A 24,406-nucleotide genomic window follows, 5' to 3' on the forward strand; every position below is an offset into this window, starting at 1 on the left:
TCCTCATTCTCGCGCGAGGTCAGTTTCCAAGTTCTCCGCGGCGTGTGAGACGCAGACGCCGGTCCCTCCACCACCCCCTCAACCTCCGCCCACTTCTCATCTCACGCGCGAATCCGCGACAAAAGTCTAACGAGACGGCGGTACGAAAGACAGAAAAACAAAAACCAAAGAAACCCGTTCTCCGCGCTTCGTAGCATCCGTTATCCTGGCAAACGAGCAGAGACGGCCAGAAGATCATTGGCCACATGGTGTTGCGAAAGCAGCCCGGCTCCGGAAGCAGTAGTAGCATACTGGGGCTGAAAGTGGTCGGCGGCAAACTGTTGGAGGATGGCTCGATGGGCGCCGTTATCGAGAAGGTGAAGAAGGGTAGCACGGCCGACATAGAAGGTCAACTGAGACCCGGTAAGAAAACGATGAATTTAAACCTCTCTGCCCTTGAATCCTGAACCCCTCCCCTCCCCTCCCCCTCAAGGGGAGGGGGAGAGGGGAAAGAAATCCACCTTCGTTCTCCTCCAACCATTCTCGACGAACCGAGTTTCATCAAATTCCCCGTATTTGCGTGGTATTCCAGACCGATAAACCGATTGTACGCGGAAAATTTTCGTATCTTATTCTTCGAGCTATTGGCTCGGAGCTGTTCTTTACAATACGAACTGCATTTGTACTTGGTATCTTTGCGTATTTTCTATACTACGACGATGACACGTACGTTCATTTTTTATATACATACGTCGTGATAAAGTGTCCAACTTCTGGCTGGCAGTGTAAAAGAGAACCATCTGCTATGTGACTGATCCGCCATAGCGGATTGCATTAACACCTATGTCTACCACAGATTCTCTGTTGCGCTTCATACACTTTGTTACAAACAATATCCGTTAGTTTAACTTCTGTTACACACCTCTGTTTCGTCTCGAACATTCAAATCGAGTCTGAAATCTTGCTAGTAGCAAAACCGGACTGATCACCGTAATTACGTTCGACGAGGAATGGATCTATCGAGACGATTAAACAAGTTGCTCAAACGCGAAGAGCTTCCAGGAGTCGGTTCGACTCCGCAATGTTCGCCGCAAACGCCACGTTCCCGTCCTTCCTTCCGTCACCCTGGGAGCTAGAATTACAGTGTCAGGACTTTTCCTCGACAAAAGCCCGGGCATCCACTCCCTTCCCTTCCTTGCAAATCCGCAGAATCCATCGGAGAACCTCGGTAGCGTTTGCTGTCCGAACAGGGACTTGCTCTGTCCGAAATAAATAAATCCCCTTCCTCCCTGTTTCTCCCCCTGTTCACCCGGAGGCGAGATCCAATAGGAACCGACCGGACATTCGACGATTTCAGGTGACGAGGTGATCAAGTGGAACGGCAGGTCCCTCCAGGGCAAGAGCTTCCGCGAGGTTTACGACATCATTGCCGAGTCGAGACAGGAGCCCCAAGTGGAGCTGGTTGTTTCGCGGAATCTGTCGTCGACGAGCGGCCCGGCGACGATGCCCGCCGGGCCGACGGCCGCAGCGCCGATGCCGCCGAGGAAGATCGCCGCGCAGATCCAGTGGAGGCAGAAGCACCCGGAGACGATATCTGGGCCGCAACAACCGCATCACAAAGGTGACTATGCGCTTTAAGCTTCGATTCGTTCCCTTCCTTCTTCTTCTTCTTCTTCTTCTTCTTCTCTCTTTGTCCTTTTCTTCTTCTTCTTCGACTGTCTTTCTTTTCTAATCCTCCTACTTCGTTGAACACACACACAAACACACACATACATACATACTGAGGATCTGTTCTCAGGTCCTGTATTCTTTTCTTCTTTGCCTCCCTTCTTGTCTGGCCCGAGTATACACGTTACAACGCCAACGTTTCGCAGAGTACGTACTCTGCATTATACGCGCGCTAACGGATGTTCAGAAACTGAGATGACGATAGTAACGCGCGTTTAGACAAGGTAGAGAAGGTAGACAGTGTATCGAGGAGCACAGCTCAGACAGCTGCTCCATAGACCAAACTTAGGATGTGCTGTGAAATTTTGCTGTGAAATTAGTAGTGGTAGTTGATATCGAAGGGGAGTGGGATCCCCATTCCTCTTGTTACTGTGTAAAATTTCTTACTGTTAAATTTTTCACTGTGTTAAGTTTCGTTGAACGACGATTTACTGCGTAGTTTGTAATTAGACTGCGAATCTTTTGGGAATACAGAACCTGGAAAAAGTAGAAAATTGTTCCACGTGCCAAATACATTGTGGGAAGCACTTCAAGTTATTGTACAAAGATATTTTATATAATACCGATATTTTTATTATACTATTCGCGCTTGATATTTTCTTAAAGTAAATACGAATTCGCAGTCTGTTTACAACATAGATTAAAACGTCAATGGAATTTATGAAGTTTTAAATTTGGTATACGTAGATCGTTCAACAAATCCACCACTTTTAGCAGTATTACGTAGTATAGAGAGTTCTAGAGCTAACTTAGCAAGACACACACAATTTGATTCTTTAAATCGATGAAATTCAACAAGCATTTCAGATCGATAGAACAACAACAATCAAGCCCTTTTAATTCCTAAATCACACCCGTAGACATAAGTTAAGCGTATTGAAAGCGACGCTACATTGTCACAGATTATATAATTTTTCGTATTCCAGGTCTTAAGAAATGTATTCTATGGGGTAGGCCTCAAAATTTCTTTATAAATATTTCGATCCTAAATAATCGGTGTTACACCCCCCCTCCCCCCTCCCGTGTTTGTGGTTTCTGCCTCTCATCCCCCTTTGAATCTTTCTGTTCCCCCTTTTTCTTCTTCTTTTCTTGATTCGATAGTCTCGAGAAGATTCGTCGAAATGGACTTTGCCATTGTCGGTGAAAAATGGAACGAAAAGGAGCAACGATTATCGAGCGCACCGAGCATCGAGATCGATGCTTCAGCGAGAACCATTATACGACTTGTTATTCCGCTTTCTGTATATATCGTCGATGTTATCGTAGAACGTAGAGAGTAGTAGTGCCAATGCACCCCTCCTTGCTAACACCGCCGTTTTTACGATACATAGTTTTATGGGAGCAACAACTTGAAACAAGTGAATCATTTGTGTGTCGTTTCTTTCTTTCTTTCTTTCTTTTTTTTTTTTTCTTCTTGATATTTCCGCCCCTCGTACGCCACGAAAGACCATGCATTTCAAATCCTTCTGTAATATAACGCGCCATTGTTACACGCAGACTCTTCGAAAACGCCGTTGCGCCGTTTGCACGATACCGCGACGCCGTTGCGATCGCAACAGCGTTCACGAAAATTACGAACGTAGGCGTTTTCACGAACGCTCAACACTGTACCACGACGACAGTCACTGGACTCTGAACCACTTACTTTTGGAATTTTTCAGTTGATTTAAGTTTATCGCTAATCTCTCTTACACAGGGATGCGTTATTTTCGCAGCTCGAGAGGGAGAGAGAGAGAGAGAGAGAGAGAAAGAAAGAGAAAGTATTTTGCACGTGAATTCCGATATCTCTCGAGGAATGGGTGTATATGCTCGCAAAAATTGCATTACGCTCCACTGATGGAAGGGTGTTTTTCGAGTCCCTTACAGCGATTCGGCGAGTTAACCCTTGGCATCGCGATCTCTTTCACCAACAGGAGACTTCCGTCGATGCATTTATCTCCGTCTGTACTTCGATAAACGAACGACTCTTCGATTTTTCACCGACAAACGACAGTAGCAGCAAATGTTACGTCATTCGTGAATGTTGGCGCTGCATGTCGCCGCTCGGTTTCACGCGGTATCGTACCAGCGTTACGTACTGTACGTTATTTATCCAGATAATGAATGTTCGGCGTTGTTGTGTCTGTCCCACAGCAACCGTACAATCGAGACGAAACTTGAAACAATTGAACGAAGTGACACGAAGTTCAAGAAATAAATATTCAGACAAAACAGAATCTTAGAGACAAGGAATGAGAATTTAAGAGAGAGAGAGAGAGAGAGAAAGAAATCTGGACGATAACACGAGTATCACGCCGTGATACCAAGGGTTAACACGCGGGTTAAGCGGTTCCAAAGCGGAAACCTAACCCAAACCTCTCCCACTCTATTCTCGAAGTAATCTGCGAATTTCCACGGAATGGAATTTCCAAGTCGGAGGATGCGACCGCGGCAGGATGCACGCATGCACGAATTACCCCCGTCGAATCGCTGTAACCAAGTATATAATCTATTCTCCCCCCCCCTCCCCCCCCGGAACCAAGAATAATCCAAATTTCGTGGTCGCGAAACGTTTTCCGTAGGTAGTAACAATTTATCGAACATCTGGCCGTAAGTTCCACGAATTTCTTGCATTTGCCCCGAAACCCGAACGTCACTCAATATTCTCTCCCGGCTCTACCCACCGCCTGTATTCCAAGATTCGGTGTGTCCTAGTAAAAGATCGTCGAACCCACGTCCCCGTTTGCCCGACGTTTTACGAGTTTGTTCGCGAATTTTGTGTACACCTTCCTCTATTCACCGCGATACGAAGCATCGAGAGCCAGTAGCTGCACACACGATGCATACGTCTTTTCTCTCTTCCAGGTTTTTTTTGTTTTTTTTTTTTTTTCTTTTCTTTCCTTTTCTTTTCTCTCCTTTCGCGGACGCTCCGAGATGCATCTCTGGTGAATTCTGGTCGTTTCCGAACGACGACGAGGCGAGAGATATGTTGACGATATATATATTCAGAGATCGAGTTTATGCCTGTGTAATCTCTGTCAAAAATTAACAAGCGCAATAGTGCCAAGTTTCATAATTACGTATACACGAGATCAATACTGCCATTACTTAGAAATGAAAGCAATGAAAAGTGTTGAAAGTTTGTAGATTGTAACAACAATTTAATTGCAAATGTCGCAAACGTCAGTCTGCAAAACCAACGATTCTAAAGGCATGCTTACGTTCCGTTCACCAGAGACGTATCTCATTTCACTGACTCTTTTAAACATATGTATACCAAGTAGACGAAATTCTATCGTTCGAAGTTGATGCGAGCGATACGATGAGGACGGGAATGTGTCTAATCGTGACGGAACGATCGCTTGCAGAGTTGTACGACGCGAGGCGCGAGAAACCTTCGGTTTTAGTGACCTCGCCCGGCTCGCCGGATCTGCACGCTCAAGGACGCGCCAGGCATCTCCGACACGCTTCCTCCGGCAACGCGAACGTCGGCGGTAATCTCCAGGTGAAGCTGAGCTTCGATCCTGCGGCGTTACGGTTGATCGTCACGTTGATCTGCGCGGCTGGGCTCACGCCCAGGAGCAACGGCCAACCTAGAAATCCCTACGCCAAGATCTTCCTGCTTCCGGACAAGAGGTGAGTGAGCTCGATTGGCCCAGAAACTACGACTCCGGCGATTCGTTTCGGCTCCCGTTTCTTGTTTTCAAACAACTCGTGTTTTCCACCATCTTGTCGGCAATTAACTTGGATATTGGTCCAGATGATGAAAGAAACGAGAGGGGAAAGTATAGCTGGAGAAAGCGCGACTGTGTTGATTATATTTTGGACGAAAATTTGCCTCTTCTCTTGTGTTCCTCGTGCACATCTCATTTGAGCTTTCATTTGTAAATTTTCACAAACGCAAGTGAAACAGTGAAATGGAACCCGAAGAGAAATTTATCTCTTCCATATATTATTACAGTTAATATGGACTTTTTCCTGCATCGGTGCACACAATGTTTCAAATTTCCCACAAATTTATAAAAGCCCGTCTAGCCGTCCGAAATGATCGGAATTTCGGCTCCATTTTTTTCCTTTTGTTAACGAAGCTTCGTCCAGTTTCGTTCAGCCCGAACATCGGCAAACGGTCGCGGTGCATGGACGTCCATGTTCTAAATCATGGGTGGAAACTCTTCGAGTCGTAGCATAAAACGCGAGAATGATCGAGCGCTCGGCGAGACGCGGAGGCGTTTTCATGCGCGTCTGGTGCGATCCATGTCCTCCTTTCAAGATGAATCATTTCCTAAAGAAGCGCCCGCGAGCCAAAAGATAGCCGTTGAGTTTGGCCGCGTTGCCAAACGGTCTCGCCGCCGCACGAAACTTCTCCAACCACGGTTCTCACTTCCCTCCCTCGTCGAGTGGCATCGTCTTGTTAACGCTCGACATCGATCGGCTGGTATCGCCCCATTTACGCGTAACTCCATTCTACGAACGTATCGCGAACCTACTCTATCATTTATCCGTCTGTTCGTCCTTCTCATTTGTCTGTTCTTTGGTACTACTTCGCTTCGAGTCACTCCGTCGTACTCCGTTCAGCTGACTATGATCAGCCCAAAAATTCCTCGTGCATCGCGTTGAAATTAATTGTGACCGTGAATGTAAATCGTTCCTTTCTGTCAAAATTTAGCAGTCGGATGGATTAACGAGGGAACGTTAATCGCCGATTTTGATAAAATTTGGTGTAAATGTAGTTGTAAAAAATATTTGACCCGTATCTTTTTTTTTTTTTCAATCGGTAATCGTCGACGTTGAACCACCGTCAAACTTGGTGAAACATATTTTGTCAAATATCTCGGAAATTGCCGAAGATACACTTTTTTGTCAACGACGCTATTTTGCGAGAAAAAACGTAATCATTTCTAAAGGTTTTTCCAAGTAATGTTACAATTTAATTCTAATTTCATGTTATTTTCTCTTCTTTCTCTTGCCTCTTTTTTTTTCTAAACAGTAAGTGAAACAAATCTGATTCGTGATTTCAAACGTAGCGAGAAGTCGAAGAGGCGGACGAAGACGCTGGCGAACACGAACGACCCGAAGTGGAATCAAACGTTCATCTACGACGGGATCAGGTGGTCCGAGCTGAGGAAAAGGGCGTTAGAGATCACCGTGTGGGACTACGGCAAGTACGACACGAACGATTTCCTCGGCGAAACGGTGCTGGAACTGGCGACCGCTCGCCTCGACGAGGAGCCGGAATGGCATCCGTTGACTGGCCACGGTGAACACCGACACATTGGGTATGTGGAATCAGCTCGGTAGACCACCTTTAGGATGTTTCACTTTCTTCATGCCTCTGAGATGAGACGCAATCGCTACAATCGCATTCGTTCGTTCGCTTGTTGCAATGAGAGACTAGGAGAGACCTTACCTTAGAGATTGGTGACTGACGAATACTCTTTGCGCTTCTTAGCCGCTGAATGCAAAAGTTGGCCGTGAGAAAGTAAGAGAACCCGAGTTCTTCTTCTAGATAGTGTGAGCTTCTGAGAAAACTGGCTAGGCCAACAACTGTAGGCGTGCAGCTACCCGTTTTTTTCTTTTTTTTCTCTCCTTTGGTCCCCGACGTACTTAGGCTGAGGGAGAAGGAATCCGTCGACGGTCACGTTAACCCTTTTTTATTCTGTCGCGCTGTATACGATCGCCCGTGTACGTAGTTGAACCTAACCTCAAACGGTTTCATTCCCGTAACGTTGAAGTCAAGAGAGAAAAAATATGTATATATGTATATATATATATATATATATATATATATATATATATATATATATATACATATATATATGTACATATATATAGACGAGTAGAGAAAGAAGTTGAGTAACGTAGGGGGGAATGATCCAAGGGGAGGGAAAGAAAGGGAGAACGAAATTTTATCGTGAGTGAAATGAACGTCGCGGCGCGTGAACGTTCAGCGAATCCGTTCGGCTGATTCTTTTTCACCTAGCGCTAGCGAGAAGAGCGTAGCGTGAGATCTAAATTTCGCGTTGCACAGATACTATCAGGAGCCCGATGACACGGTGATAACTCCGGTGGACTGCCATCTCAGTCCACCGTCGACGACGTCGCGGCTGAGCGACTCTGACACTTCCGAATGCGATATCACGGACTGCGACGTCTCCAGGGAGCAAAGGAGAACAGCTGACGGTGCCAGTATAAGCAGTATCGGCAGTTCCTCCAGGTAAGAGCCATCCTTCGAAAAATCTCTCTACGTCGCGTATCGAGAAACTCTCTCTCCCACCGTAACCACCAACTCCTCCCTCCAATCCCCCTCCCCCTTCCCTTCCACCGAAACGATATACAACATCTATATGAAATCGGGTGGAGAGAGAGAAGAGACACGCGAATGCGTCATTTTCGCGGCGCAAAGTGGGCTTCGTCCACGCTTCGACCACACACCGGCGGGACAAAACAAAAGAAAAAAAAAAAAAAAACAAAAAAAGAAAAGAACCGAGCCGAGTCTGAAAGCTGACAATGTCTATTTAACGAGAAACAATCGTCAACGTCGCCGTCAACGTCGTCCACGCGCGATCAACGTAGGCACACACCGTCGATAGTGAAGAACTGACACGCTACGGGGCAGACAAGTTTGAGACCGCCTCCTTCTCATTTTTCTTTCTTTCTTTCTTTCTTTCTTTCTTTCTTTCTTTCTTTCTTTCTTTCTTTCCCTTTCTTTCGTTCCCTCTTAAAGAGAACGCAACTGCGTTTAGTTGCATCATACGCGTAGACGTTACTCTTTGGTTTGCATGCAGACACGCGCGGAGTGCGCTTTGATAAATCTTTTCTGTTTGTAGCACCATCTCGGTACGTCAGTCGAGAGCGTCTGTGTAAGAAGAAACATTCTAAATGTGAGCTGACTCTTTCTTTCCAGCGAATTCTAACTCGTTTCTGAAATTAACACCTCTTTTCCCTTCAAGTTCGAGACGTCGACCGTGTCCTGCAGTACGTTCGATTCTTACTTTCAACGTCCCACGGGACTATTTGACTTCTTTAAAAAATTCCTTTGCTGAAGATGACACTCGTTTTGTTTCGATTCATTCTGGAACGTGTTGCGAATACGTCGGTCTTAACTACGTGACAGTCAACGCGTCAAGGAAAGAAAGAAAGGGAGAAAGGGAAAATGTACTTGCGAACGAACCGTGGGGTGGTTTCAAACTCGCGAGCTGAAGGAATTAATACGCGCCGCTTCCCCGTTAATCGATCCGCAAACCGTCTTGAACAGGCGACGAACAATTTGTCGTGAGAGGGGCAGGGAGAGAGGAAGCTGTGTCGTGCAAGGTTCTACGCGGTTGAACCAAAGTGTTTGGTTCGTCAGGAATTAATGAGCGGGTGCAGTGTGCCGGTGTCCTTGGCCAACCAGGAATCGCTCGTTACTAATCTGGCCGAATGTTCCTACTCACGACTTGAGATCTCGTTTACAGGTCTCGTAACCTAACCGACCGGTCGTAACTATCGTCGTAATGGTTATTCCCTCGGTGGCGCGCGGCCGGCTCTTAACCTCCTGCGCTAGAATGACGCGCCACGCACGTCGAGAACTTCGTGTCCCCAAAATTGCAATATCTTCTCAGTTTCGAGTGTAATTAAGTATAACCCAAGGTTAAAAAACGAATGAGGAATTTATTGCTTCTCAATAATTGCTATCCAGTGACATCTCATACCGACAAGTTCAAAAAGACAGCGACGAATTATTGTCATACGGTTTGGCCACTCGTTATGGTCCGCAATCAGTTGCTAGCCAGCGCAGGTGGTTAATCGTCGGTAACACGGGAGGACGCCGCTACCGCCAGAGAGATCGGTTCGCGATTCGAACGCGTCCTACCCCTCCCTCAAACCTAACCCCCCCTCTCTCCACGCGTCGTTGCTCTTCCTCGCATCGCTGTCGCCTCTTCCGGTTCATTGAGAAGACACACGGCGTGCCAGGTGTGCGCAAGGGGATGGCCGAAGATCGATAGCGCAACTCGTACCTCAGCGCCGTGGACTGATCGATCCCCAACGAGAACTCCTCGATCAATTGAATTTGACAATTGCTGGATTCAAAAATTTCGACTTTGGAAGAAACGTCGCGAGAAGGCTAGCTTTGGAAAGGATTACGTTCGCTTCGAGAACGACCAACAGTGTTTGTTCTATCTATAGGAGAGAGTGTTTGATTCCTCGTTACTCCAGCCGAATTGCCGAGATTTCACCAAGAGTCGCGGAGAGAACGTTTCGCACGCATCAAGAGGAGCGGAGTGTTGCACGAAAGGCGAAAGTCAGTGAATCGACGAAGGCCACCGATTTCCACGAAGGGTGAATCTCCGGATGATCCGGAGAGTGATATAGACAAACGGAAGTTTTTGCGTGTTGTGTTCGCGGAAGGCGGCGTCGTCGTGACGTAAAGCCGACGACCACAGAGCCGACGAAAGAGGGACGAAGACAATACTGGCGGGGGCGACAAGGGGTGCGAATAAGGGTGCAGCAGAACGGGGGAGGAACGCGGGAACGAGAAAGAGAGTCGGAGAAAGGCAAGAGAGAGAGAGAGAGAGAGAGGGAGGGAAGAGAGGCCGAGAGCCAAGTTATAAAACTGGGCAACAAGCCAATTGACATGCCAGTTGGCCTGCAACCACCGCTGGCTGCGGAAGCCAGCCCCTGAGCCCCTGATCCATATTAATATTCCAACGATGACGTCCGATCGTTATTTGTGAGTGCAAAGTGCTTTTCCGTCGAACCTCTCGATCCTTTATTTTTCTCCAAAGAAGCGGCGGAGAGAGGAGGGAGAGGCAGAAAGAGAGAAAGAGAGAGAGAGAGAGAGTGAAAGATAGGAAAAAAAGAAGATAGAAACACAGACTATCGACAAAGTGGCGGCGAGTTAGAACCGAAATGGGTGGAAAACGGAAGGGTGAGCAAACTGGCGGAGAAAAGAGGTGAAAAACAAAGGAGGATGCGAATCGAGGCATCCGCACGGCTACAGGCCGGTGGTAGACCGGCGTGTCTAAACAAATCCACTTTGAGCCAGACGCTTAATAAAGTTTTTTGTCGTTTGCACAGAGGAGCCCGACCCCCGCAAATTCGTGCAATTTCCTTTCCGAATTTCGTGGTCACCGGTGTCTTTTTCGAATTCAATGGCTCGCGAGGCTATCGGTGTCACCGCTAACTGTGGCGAGTTAATCGACTCCTTTTTTTCTCTCTCTCTCTCTCTCTCCTTTTTTTCCTGGAAACCTCGAGGATCTAGCTCGGTGATTTACGCCTGCTTTATCCTTCCGTTCGAGTGCCTCGGTCAGTGTTTCAGACAGTCGATGTTCGTGACGGTGACGTGTGTGACGTGCGAGTGCATGCTAATTATCGTGCACAGTGTCGTTTCGAATTGTTCGTGGCCCTAATTCGGTGGCCACTCGAACAACCGCGAAAGATCGAACATCCACGAGGTTACCAGATCCACGGTCGTGCTGCTGTGTCGCAAGAACGAGAATATCGTGAAAGGATGGAATCACCGTGCTCGACCGCGACCCGCCCGCTTTGTCCCGTGTCTGTGCCTCTTTCTCTCTCTCTCTTTCTCTCTCGCCCTACCATTCCCAGCTCTAATTGGTCCCGATCTTTTGCAAATTCGTTCCTCGTTCGGACGATGCTTACACGAACGGAATTCCCGAGGCACGTTCCCTCGAGAGCGTGTTCTCGTAGGGTTGTAACGCGGCGTTACGCTCCGTCTCGTTCGCTTTCTCGTTCGCAATCAATCGCCTTATCTGGCGGCCCGACCCTCTTCCACTCGAGGGTGCTCGAATAATAATATCCGAAAGTTGAGACCGGGGCCTCGTTGAAAATTGCACGACACAGCGTGGAAAACCCACACGAGGGAGAAAGTTGTCGGATCTTCGCCGGTGGAAAGTTTCGACAGCCGGGGACCCACTCTCCTGTCCCACTCTCCTCGTTCGTCTGATCAATTGATCGAGAGGTCCGTTGCAAGATGCAGTTAGAAACCAGAAAATGTAGAAAAGTGAGATTCTTACTATTAATCCTTAATTACTTGGCTAAGGCACTGCCATAGATCAAAATCAGTTCAGATCATATTTGTTAAAACGTATTTGATCACAAGGTTCGCCAATTTCAATTGAAACCGTCTCGCGGTGTGTCTCAGAAGTGTGCTTCGAGAAATCGAACGTCGTGCGGCTCGTTTACGATTAACTTATTAATTACCTGTAGCTGCTTCTCGCACTGGACCCCCCGATTTTTTCATCGAGCGAACGCGCGGCGCGTTTCCGCGGTCGCCTCGAGGTCGCCTCGCAACAACGCCCGAGGAATCTGTAGAAACGAATCGGAACGGCGCGTGCTTCGTTAATCCACGCTGGCCTCAATCTGCGAGTCGCTGACCAATTTTTTTACCCCTCTTCTTCTTCTTCTCCTTCTTCTTCTCCTCTTTCTTCTTCTTCTTCTTCTTCTTCTTCTTCACCCACTCCCCCTCTTCTTTCCGCACTCTCTGTCTGTTTCACTCTGCCCATTGAAACGGCGTCGACGACGCGACGCGACTAGACAAACGCTCGCCCGAAACGAAAACCGCGAAACGAAAGATGCGCGCGCGAATAATTGAAACGTTTTCCCAGCGAGCGTACCGGAAGGGGAGCGAACCGCGAGGCGTGCAGGTATTTAATAACCTTCAATATCGCCTAACAGGATTATCCGAAGGGGTTTCACTGGTTACATTAATAAATCCATCGTCGGTCGAGTCGGCGGCCGCGACGTGTCGCACGATCAGATCACTCTCTTTTCTTTCACCGCTACGTTCTTTCAATCCATTTTCGACGCGCGCGCGCGTGTGTGTGTGTACGTATGTTCCGTTCTCTCTCTTTTTTTTTCTTTCTTTCTTTCTTTCTCTCAGTCGCAGATGAGTGACACAATATCGGTTCCGATAACGATAACGATTCGTCGACAATGATTTCTCTAACGATCTCGCCCGATTGATTTCCTTTGTTATTTATCTTTGTTCTGTTGTTTATTTTTTAGGTTTCGTAATATGCCGTCAAATTACAAGCGGTACGGCCATTTTAAAACTTCTATTTTCCTCCTCTCTCTCACGAGTCACGCAGCCATTTACACACGTTTCCCTGCATTCACACATGCTAGGTTAAATAGCGCTCCGCGTGTAGATGAATACTACCGTGAACTACAAATCGATACGTGATACATGATCGACACACGTAGGCAGATATATCTCCCTGTGTAGAGGAAGCAAGAGACCGCATACCGAGAGTCGGGGATCGGCGAGAACGACTGTAGAAAAGTGACGGAGAATGCTATGCGAAGGAGATTTCCAGACGTATTTTTACCCCTCCTCGACGAAAAGGACGAAGTCGTGGTCTCGCGTTATTATTAAATCACGGATATTTATGCAATTTTGTACTTTATTTTAAAGAATGTTTTATATATTTTGCATGAAAATCCGCAAAATTATTCAAATATATAGTCGTTACTAACGAGAGACGACGGATGATCGTTCTCGCGACGTAAAGTCACTCGAGCGTGTTCGCGTGCGTCGACTGCAACAGGAGAGTTCGCAGAGAAATTTCCCTTCCTCGCGAGAGATATAAGCTCTTTGCTTTTATTTCCCCGCCCGGACCGTCTCGTTATCGCGAGCAACCTCGCGCCGAAGTAATATTTCAACTTTGTCCACGCATCTCGCGGGGAATTCGCGCGGGGACACGCTCGTTAAGACGACCATAACCGATATGTATATATACATATATTGCAAACACGCTCGAGAGCGAACAGTCAACGCGTGGCGTTTCTGTCTAAGAGATCGTACGCGGCGTTCGACTTCCCTAGTAGTATTAATCCTAGAACATTCAAACAACTTTTGAAATTTTTGCCGATTTTGAGAATAAGAGTTTTGAAATTTATGTCGTAAAGAGACATTCGCTGTAGAGGCATCGCACAGCTCGACGTACAAAAGTCCTCACTGTCCATTTAGAAATTTACGTAGCAGCTGAGGGATTCAGGAATTCTAGGGTTAATCGCTAGGAAGGTTGTCTCTATCAGCCCTCTTGATGTGTCCCACTGCTTGCACGCGGATCGTTCTCTCTCTGTCGCATGTGCACCGACCGTGTAAACTTTATTCGATAGACCGAACCCCGAACTGCCCCCCCCCCCCTCGAACGAAGTGGAGTTTAGCAACAACAAGCCGCGTTTGTACTGTACACCCTGTTTGTCAGACCCAAATCAGAGTATTTTCACAAATGAAAAAGAAGAAATGACAAAAGAGAAACGCGAACAAAAAGAAAAAAAAAAAAAAGAAAAAGAAAAAAAGAAAAAGCGCAAGAACGAAGTAGTTGGGCGCAGAGATTCAGTAGGTCACCGATCATGTAGGCACAAGTAGGCGTCATCATGTCATCGCTTCTTGCATCTCTCTCACGTTTTACGAGACCTTAGATTGGCGCGAACGACATGGCTTTTAGTGAACGCTTAGTGGCAACGCGGATGCATCGGCCGGGGTGGCTCCCGTCTTCTTCCCTCTCCTTCTTCTCTTTCTCTTCTCCTCTTCTTCTCTTTCGCTTTCTTCTTCATCTTTCCCCTCCGCCTCTGCCCGGGGAAAGCTTCTACGTCGGTGGAAATTTGTTGGGCAACGTCCAGTTGGTCGGGGGACGAGTTTCGCGATGCTCATTGGCGTGCCGGTTGCCAGGAACGACTCGTTCTCCGAGCGATTCGCGCGCGATCGATCTACCAGCCACCGCCGTTAGCCTTCGCTTTCTACGCGTTTGGCTCCGCGCGTTGATCGGCTCCCCCGTCGCCGGCCATTGTTTACAGCAGCCAAGCCTTTCTTTAACCAACTAGCTTCTTGGCAACTGAGACACGACTCGCTCTCGTAACGCTTGGAGGACACACTGTCCAAACTTTCGTCCTGATTATTGGCAAGCGGAACTCGCGGGGGGAAGTGAGTCTCGCGCGCGTGAATCGCGCCGCGATATGTGTGTATTTGCACTTTGCAGATCGACCGGTTCGCCGTCCAGTCTCCCCTCTGTCCACGAAACGAGGTAACCAGTATATACTGTCTTACGGAACGTATAGAACAAGATAACAATTCGTTCCGGCGAACGGATGTACATAACGAGATTCACTTATTAAGGAGAGATGAACCTCTGGAGCGAAACGCTTGATCGATCGCTGAGATGCACCGCTTGCTGTTCGTAAATCCGTAATTCTTAGCCATCCAGTGTGTTAGCCAGACGAAACACAACGACGACGAAAGACACGATGCAAAGCAAGTTCGAAGGGAGAATATACTTTTGCGGTACCACCGCTGACGAATAGCTTTCGGTGATAAACGCAGATACCTTCTCGAGATACCTTCTTTCGATGTATGTACGTTTCTTGTACGCTCTGTAATTACAATTTTCCCGTACACTTCATAAACAAGTACAATGGCGTTTCGTGGCTGAAACGTGGTTTTCAACGCCTTTCGAATATACATTTGCGTTCGACCCCGAAACTTCTCGTCAAGGGTTGTACTACCTCGTGCAATCTGACAATGTTGGAAATATTTGAAAAAAAAAAGAAGGCGAGAACTCTCGATTCTCGATTACGTTGTTTCTGCGACGTAGCAAAGTAACTCTCGCATCCTGTGTCTTGGTCTGTCGCTTAAACGACAGTTCGTTTCGTACGTTTGCGCGCGTATGTGCGTGTGCGTGTGCGAGTGTGGGTGTTTGGGTGGTCGACAAAAAGACCACGGGCACGGTGCAACGCGCAGCGTAGAGAATGCATATTTGATAAAAGCATCGCCAATGAGAACCAGCCTGGCCGCATGCACTCTGTAATCTAGCGCGAGAATCACAGCACACTCGCCTTTCCCCTTACAACTCGCCCATTTGTTCAACGTGTTAAACACAGCCATAAGCGCGGCAAGACGATTCACTAATCTGACGAAAAATACTGCACGCATGCCGGAGCAGCCACTATTCCAGCCCCCCGCCGGAGAGGGAGCTGTGCGTCGACGGGGAGCATCGAAGTCGAAGGGACATGTCGCCGCAGGGGCGTAAACGAGCCGCCCTCATGATACGAGACCAGCCGGCGTCTATTTCTGGGTACCAGACCTACCGCAAGGTGAGTCTTGCCACGTCACCTTGACGCAAGATGTCGCGCTTGCGTTTGTAAATTATTAGTCACGACTGACAGCGTGGATTTGGAGTTTGGATGAGTCAGAGTCTTTGAGAAAAGTCGTAGCAAGCGTTGTGTAAGAGCAATCTTTAACAGATTCTAAAGTCAAAATCATCTTTCCGTGTTTGAATTGTGTTTGATACATATTAAGATCAATCGATCGTGGAATATCGACAAAGTTTGATACATACAGTTTCTCATCTTCAACTCGTTCCGCGGTTCGCGCGTGTCGCGTTATCGATCTCGCCTGACGGAAACACCGTGATGGTTATATATTTAAATATCCGTAATCCCCAGGACGATATTCACCGAGGAATGATGAGCCACAGGTCGCACAGTGCAGCGCCCATGGACTCGCCGAGCCTGCGGTACCGCGGAAGGTCTCAAAGTCCCACCGGTCATCGCTCGCTGTCTCCGCCGGAACACAGATCCATGCCCTACTCGCACGGTTACGTTCCGCCCAGGTACGTAATTATTTATCGACGGCCGAGCCGAAAACATTAAAACGATCGAACGATAAAATAAAAGAAATGTTCGGTTTTCACGGATAATTTCAGATTCAGTTCGAGGTCGGCGACAGCCACTCCAACCGGTAGCCCGAAGAAGAGGCAACTGCCCCTGATCCCGGCGGCTCTGAAGGAAAGGGCTGCCCAGGATCTCGAGGAACGTGCCAGATTCATAAGGCACCGCAATAGACAGGTGCACACCACGTACAGGAGCACGGGCATCGGAGGTGAGAGTCTGCTTTTTCCCCTCGATTTCGCTTGCCGCGAAGAGGGGCGAACCGGGGGAGCGGGGGGAGGGGGGAGGGAGTTATTAATTCGAAAGTTCTCGAATACCTCTCGCGATATGAGGACGGTAATGGAACCTCCGTGAAAATCCGCGCTGCTAATTGACCCTGTTTCCGAAAATTCTCGGCGGCGACGGATACGGCCGCGACGAACTTTCCGACAGAACGGTTATCGAAGGATGGATGCCGCGCGTGTAAAATTCGACGATAAATTTCGCAACACCGTCGCGCGCCAGCTACGTATAGTTTCGTTGGCATTCTTGCGACCCGTCCGTTCGGAAACGTATCAGAAACGTGTCAGAAACGTGTTACGTTGATCCGTAAATAAAATCTCTATACATATTTGCAAGTTTGTAGACGATACGCGCATCTTCAACGGGAATTATCGTTGATTTTCCAGGTTGGGAGAGACACTACAGCGGACTGTCGGACTCGGATCTGCTATCGATAGATCACGATCCGTTGTCGTTGCCGCACAGTCACGCGTACCGTATGCCCAGACCGCGAAGGGGACACTTGAGCCCCGACAAAGACGTACTTGGCGATCTCGGTGACTCCGATATGGAGAGTATAGCCTCCGTGACGAGCAGTGCCTTCAGTACGCAATCGGAACGACCACGTGGCTCTAGAGGACTAATGTGAGTATAGCTCGATGTCTATTGTACTTTAATATTCGAGTCGATGACCTTGCATTTCAAAAGTCAGTGTACAAAGCAAGACAAGTTCCATAGAGAAGAAAGTATCCCTTTAGAGGAGACAGCCATCCACTGTACCATTTTTTTTACGTGACATTCGGGTAATTCGTGCTTTCCCTCCTCCCTCCTCTCCACTTCTCTCTCTTTTTCTGTTTCTCGTTTCCTCTTCGTTCTCTCCTTCCCTCCCCATCCCTCGTTTTTTGCTCTCTCGTTTTCTCTTTCCCTTTGTCCTCTTTCCTCCCCACCAATCTCATTTCATAGTTCATTCATTCAGAATAGAGCGTAATCCCGCTTTCGTTCGCGAGTAAAATCATCCGGTTACGGACCATGTAACACCGCGCGCAGAATGGAACATTTGATGGCTTACCTTCTCATCGACGATAATCCCTGAATTAAATGGACATTGCCGAATGAAATGACACCCGTAGTTGCACCGTCTCATCCCCCCCCCCCCCCCCCCCCCCCCCCCCACCCTCGCCTGCTTGATTAGGTCGACCCTGAAAAAATATCCTTCTGTGCTCTCTCTCTCTCCTTTTCTTTCTCTTTCTCTTTCTCTCTCTCTCTCTCTGTCTCTGTCTCTGTCTCTTGGACAGAGATTCTCTCTCTTCGTTCTCTAGTTGGCTAGATTGCACCTCCTATGCACCGTGTCAATGTCCATTTAATGTTGTCCCATTCTAACAAAGCAGGGATTAGTGCGTGGCGTTGGTCGAACGGCTAGGTCTACGTTGAAACACGTCACAATTACATATATATGTTGTATGTATGTTGTGTGTACAATCACGAAAAGACTAAATCAATCGTCGCACGTCCTACAGACAACCTTCATTTTATACGTATATATTTGTTCGGCGAGTGACAAAAGTGCAACAAAATTCTCGTGTCAAATTCTCTCTCGATCTCTCGATCTCTCTCTCTCTCTCTCTCTTTCTCTCGCGCCTATTGCTTTGCCACGTTGTTAAAAAGACAAAAAATAAAAAAAAAAAAAATAGAAAGAAACGAAATGAAACCAGAAAAAACAAAAAATCAAAAAAAAAAAGTAGAAGAAAAAGAAAAAAACGGTAATACATAGACGCAAAACGCTCTATCGGCAAAAAGAAAAAAAAAATGAGAAAAAAAAGAAAACGCGTTCGATCGATCGCGAACGTGCGAGTAGAGGCTTGTTTTTTTTTCTTCTTTCAATTGAAAAGAAAGAAAAACGAGGAATGGGCTCAGAAAGAAAGAATAACAAGAAAAGAAAAAAAAAAAGGAAATAAAATAAAATACAATAGAAAATCTCGTTTTAATATAATCCGCAGATGCGCTAAAACTCTATATGAAAAACATTGTTTGCAGACCGACAGTTAAAAACGTTTTAATACCCGGTGTCATATCCCCTATGCCCCTGCCCCCTAGGCGCAATAGGCGCAGGCACAGACTTAGGGTACCCTGCAGCGAATGTCACTGTCCGAACAACAATCCCACCAAGCCCACCAGGAGCAACAACCCCAGCAAGCACAATCCCACCCCGCATCCCCTCGTACGGAGCAAGTCCGCAGTGGTGCGCTCGTTGTACAGAAAGATGCGTACGCCGTTTACGAGGTCGCAGACCGTCGACGAGAACATGCTGAGATATTACAGCCCGGAGACCAGCGAGTACAGCGTCTCCGAGGGTTACATGCTCAAGCCGGAGGAGCTAACCGGTAGCTCCAAGAATCGTATACCGGAGATATACGTGGAGGATTGCCTTCAGGTCGACTTCAACGATCGTCTCATCGAGAAGTTTCGCGACAGATACTCGTCGCCCTATCAACTGGATCACTCCGGTATGCGTAGGCGGTCGCGTAGCTGGCAGGACCGCGCCGCCGGCCGGGCCGCGAAATCCCGGCACCACTTGTTCTCGAGAGGCTTGCACGACGTGACGGACGATCACGGCATTAGGAACCTAGACGTTAGCTTACGGCCGCGTAGATCTTTTTTATTCTCGAAGGCTAGGAGCTTCGACTACGACGTGCTGCACGACACCTACGCCGATCGTTACGGTTTCGGGCTAAACGCCGGCATGCTCTCGCGCAGAGCCAAGAGTTTCGAGTACGACACGATATCAAGCAACATATTCAGCGACGACAGCCTGAGGACCGCGCGGCGAAAACTGAAGAAGAACCTGGCCATCAACGACGCCGGCTACGGCGACAAGATACCGGCCCTCGGCGATCAGAGTAAATCGTACTTCGACTCGAACGGCGACGACAACAAGCTGCCGAAGAAGATTCTGCTCGATCGGCAGAAGAGGAGCTACGTCCAGGCGAAGCAGGAACGCGCAAGCAAGCCGTTCTACGGATACGACTCGGAATTCAGCTGCGGCGAGACGGAGATCTACGTGCCGCGATTCGACCAACAGACGTCGTCCACGGTGGGCATGGATCTCGCCATGGGCGATGGTTACCACTCGTACGACCTCTCCGAGGAGAATTCGTTCAGTAGCGACGATCAGATCGGCCTGAGGAACACTCTACTCGGCCGTGAGGACCCGACGAAACGGAAGTACAGGGACTCGACGTTTCAGGAGCACGATCCCGCGTTCGGCCGTGACGTGTCGGAAAAACGAACCAAGAGTCTCGACAGCGGCGACCCGGCCAACGAGCACATCTACTGCAGCATCGACGAGGCGCTGTCGTCCGCGGAGACGACGTCCTATCACGGCCGAGGGGTCGCGCGTTCCAAGCGATACGACAATCAGAGAGCCGCGTCGCGTCGTTCGAGTCGGAGACGAACGAAAAGCAGCGAGTCGTACTTGGAGAACGGTTACGACGGCTACGACGACTGGGGGGGTTACGACGAGTACGACGAAGGTTTCATCGATAGAGAGCACGTCGACGACGAGTACGACGACGACCGACGATTGTACGACTACGGGGACGAGAGCGGAATCCCGAGAACTGACGTGGTAACGTACGAGGACGATTATTACAGAGGAAGGGAGAGCGGTCGAAGTGGCAGACGGAAGAAGAGATCGTCGCGAGCGTACGTAGAAAGCGAGTACGTGGACGACTATCGCGACTATCGTTCCGCGGAGGAGTACGACTATCAAGCGCACAGTGGAGCGGAGTGTGATCGGGTCGACTTGGGTTACCAAGACAACACGTTCCCACGACGACGAAAGAGGAGAAGTCGAAGAGGAAGCAGGGACGTCGGTGTCAGTCCAGGTGTATACGAGAACTTGCCGTATCGCGAGATGTCGGTGTCGAGCGCGAGAGACACGTTGACCGTGCCGAGCTTCTCCGAGAGCAAGCGTATGATGCTGCAACGAGCAGAGTCGACGCCGATCCTACGCTCGGACGAGGAGCTGAGCTCGTCGGAGAGAGCAGAGAGAGCCAGACGTCTGTACCGGCGGAAACGGAACAGCAGCTGCCCGGAGGCCAGGGAGCTTCGATACTACGATCCACCGCGAAGAAAGATCGAAGAGAGAAGTACGAACTTCATTCTGGACTCGGACGAGGATTTCGGCTCGATGGAGACGGTCGTGTGCGCGGACTGTTTCCGCCAGAAGAACGGGAGCGGGGCCGCGATGATTAGCGAGGGTATTAGTACGGGGGGCTACTACGACGACGGGGGGCAGGCTACGAGTCGCGAGGGTTACGTAGTAGACTCAAGATACGAGTACGAGAACGTACGGGCACGCGACTATGCGGAATGGTACGAGCTGGCTAGGTCGGACTCGCGTTATCGCGGTAGGCGTAAGACTAGCTGTCCGGAGTGTCGGGAATTAGCGATGTCGTACGAGTTAGGTAGGTCTGGCTCGTTCTCGCGTTCGAGCGGAGGAGAGAGGAGACCTTCGGTAGAATCGAGGCATAGGTACCGTAGGCGAAATAGCAGTTGCCCGGAGGCTAGGGATCTCGAGCTGCTCGAGAAGAGGCAGCAACAGCAACGCCATCAGCAATCGTCCCAGCAGCATCCGAGTCAACAACAGCAGCAGGGTAGTAAGAGGAACGTAGCGATCAGCGACACCCTCGAGTACTACGAGTACTCGATGGAGAGCGAGAGCCAGTGCAGCGAGAACTGCGGATTTGGCCCGTGCGATCCGCGTAGGCCCCGTAACCGAGCACCCCACCCCGGTAACGCTAATTCAAGTCTCTTTGATTCCCAAACCGCTACCTCCGACACTGCTAAAAACTACCACCCACGGGCCGTCGATCACCACCACGATACCTCACGAAACACGAAATCGTCGACGCGCGGCAACATCGACGATAACGCCGTGACCACGTCGTCTGCATCCCCGACGTCGTCGATCCGACGGCGTTCGCGGAAAAAAACTGCCGCTGACGACGATGCCGCCGCCGCCGCTGCTGTCGTCAACCAACAACAACAACAACAACAACAACAACGACAACGACAACAACGTGACGACGCGCGGGATCGCCGATCCTCATCCATGCCCGAAAGCAGCGAGTACACCAGTCAGTCGGGCTCGTACGAGAAGCCGTCCAGGAGCCAGCCAGGCGATAACGAGCACGACGATCATAAAAGGGGCCAGTTCACCAGGAGTCTCAGCAACACCGACGCGCCGCAGGACGAGAAAGTCGGTGAGTCTTTTATTTTCTTCTTTTCTCCCGTTTCGTTTCTTTTCTTTTCTTTTTTTCTTTTCTTCTTCTTTTCGCAAGCACGCTGATACACGATTGATCGTTCATTGCCAAAAGGTTGCTTTCTAGGAACTTTCACCATTAGGAACATTGTAAAATAGAAATTTCGAATTCGAGTAGCAATCGTAATCGATCCAGATGTGCCCCGAAAGTAATTTTTTGATTGGTCAAAAAGTAATTGCTCTTTTTTTTTTTTTTTTTTAATAGATAAACGTACACGTATCTTGAAACGTAACTAATTTCATTCTAAGCAGTAAATTCATCGTGCAACCTGACAGCTATTGTTCGAGCTACTGTTTTAGAAAGAAGAAAAGGTTGCACGACCTCGTTTAGTGCCGATTTCAAAACGGAAAATGGAAACATTTTATCGTACTGAAAGGAAAAGAAAAGTGCCCGAAAAATGTATCAGAATTGTTATACATCGCTGCTGATCAAATCGTTCTTGGAACTGTTCTTTCGTCGAAAAGACGAAGTTGAAAGATGGCAAAATAAAAAAATATATATCGTCCAACAAAGCTTTCGTTTCTCACAGAAAATTCGCCTTTCGTTCGTACACGAGAAACAGAAACACGCAGTTACTTTTCGGCCAATCTGACCTGTTTATCTCACAGAGCGTCTCTCTCTAATTTCAATTTGACTGATATGGTAACCATTTCATCCTGGATGAAATTGCACATCCTAGTTAGATTCGTTGACTCCGCTCGCGTAGATTTTATCGTTTCCGTGTTCACGCGATATCTGTTTGTCAGACGGTAGTTTGAGCGACACGGCGATCGGTTTGAACGTGGAGGACTCCTCGAGAAGGGGTCGCAAAAGTTCGCCGGGGAGTAAAAGCGGAAGTGGAAGTAGCAGCGGCGGCGGAAGCGCGGTGCAGTATCAGTCAGGTCTTGGGAAGAAGAGTAACAGCACCAGTCAGCTGTCCGCCACAGGTAACACATCGTCACACTAGTCGTTTCTTGCAGTTTCACGTTTTAGACGTTGCGTGCGTTGTATTGCCGTATACTTTGCCCGGGAGATTCGATAAATTCGAGAGCGGTCGCGTGAAGACACTACTTTCTCTATTTCGCATATTTCATACATTTGTTCTCGCGCGATCTTGCTAGACTATCTTTTTTTCCTGTCTCTTCTTTCTATCTGTCATTTTAATGTAGTCGATCTTTTTGTAATATACATACACATATATTATATATGTATATATATATATATATATATATATCGATATAGTTTCTCGAGTAATAGCGTAGCATTAATTTAGCATCATTAGTGAGTAGATCTACGGTGTGCTCTCGGTATATCCTTGAACCACGGGTGACAGACTTGTTCCAATGTACACTGTACCATCGTCAAACAAATATAATTAGTAATTAGTAGAAGTACGAAGATAATATTCGCGAATGAAATTTATAGTTTATTATGAATGAATATTAGTTTCTATGGAGATTTAACGTGAAATTTCAATTCAAATTTAAACCCATTGTCCGAGGAGAACAATTGTTGGAACAAAAAAACTTGTACCCTCCGTTTACATCACACGCGACAAGATGTAACCGCTCGGAAAGCGGATTGTCCTCGCGAATTTTTCACGGGGAGAATCCGCGAAGCAGATGCGATACGGGGCGTGCAAAACTATATCAAGAGCGCACGGTAGAAGAGCAAAAAAAAAAAAAAAAAAAACCCAGTAAACGGGGCAGTATGTACATTCTAATCGTATTCTTGTTTTCTCCGCCATCCCTCCTCATCTCTATCCGCCTCTCTTCGACATGAACACATTCACACTTTACTTCTACCAACCGACTATCTCTCGACGCTGGGGACCATTCACGTCATCGATCTGCACCCACCTGCACGATTTCTCATCGTGGCGGGCTATATCGTCGCTCGCGCGATCGTGTCACGGGACAACACTCGACGCGGATCATCCCGATCGATCGTTGGAAACGATCGGCTCTACTACTATTGTACAAAAAAAAAAATAATAATAATAATAATAACCTCGAAACAAAACACTCAAACGAAAAAAAAAAAATCAAAAAAACTACAACACCTCCACTTGAGAGAAATCTTGACATACGCACCACGCATATATATATATATATATCTATTGACATACTGCATCTGCAAAATCAACACCACAACATCACAATCCACCGTTGTTCTACTGTGAATACACCACACATCACTACAACCACTACTCTACTACTCTTCTACTACTACCACTACTTCTACTCTACTACTACTACTACTACTATTACTACCACTCTACTACTACAACAACGACAAAAAAAAAAAAAAAAAAAAAAAAATCAGGATAAAATATTCCACGCAGTCACGAATTAATGTCCGCGTAAGGTAAATAAAACTTGAAACAGCGTCGAAAATAAATTACTCGCATGCTCGCGACGTCTATACTCGAGACTAAACCTGAATATAGCGAGAGAATATCGGATTAAAAAAATAGACACTTTGTT

At 47.9% G+C, this 24,406-nt stretch overlaps 1 protein-coding gene across 6 annotated transcripts; it reads left to right on the forward strand.

Moving 5' to 3' along the window:
- LOC122533614 lies at positions 1–23,293 on the forward strand. 6 transcript variants are annotated; one of them, XM_043663507.1, is made up of 13 exons: positions 1–402; positions 1,337–1,600; positions 2,610–2,657; positions 5,055–5,322; positions 6,711–6,962; positions 7,715–7,900; positions 12,691–12,720; positions 15,630–15,780; positions 16,132–16,298; positions 16,392–16,567; positions 17,025–17,262; positions 18,874–21,881; positions 22,688–23,293. In XM_043663507.1, exons 1-13 carry the CDS (start codon positions 246–248, stop codon positions 22,885–22,887), a joined length of 5,145 nt encoding a protein of 1,714 aa, XP_043519442.1. In that variant the 5' UTR covers positions 1–245; the 3' UTR covers positions 22,888–23,293. The 6 variants fall into 6 exon arrangements, with proteins under 6 accessions (XP_043519442.1, XP_043519436.1, XP_043519437.1 ...); XM_043663501.1 differs by having other exon boundaries at positions 18,652–21,881; positions 22,688–23,292; XM_043663502.1 differs by having other exon boundaries at positions 2,634–2,657; positions 18,652–21,881; positions 22,688–23,292.
- The last annotated feature ends 1,113 nt before the right edge of the window (positions 23,294–24,406 follow it).

This window comes from Frieseomelitta varia, unplaced genomic scaffold, assembly GCF_011392965.1.
Source record: "Frieseomelitta varia isolate USP_RPSP 00005682 unplaced genomic scaffold, Fvar_1.2 scaffold_541, whole genome shotgun sequence".
Taxonomy (NCBI): domain Eukaryota; kingdom Metazoa; phylum Arthropoda; class Insecta; order Hymenoptera; family Apidae; genus Frieseomelitta; species Frieseomelitta varia.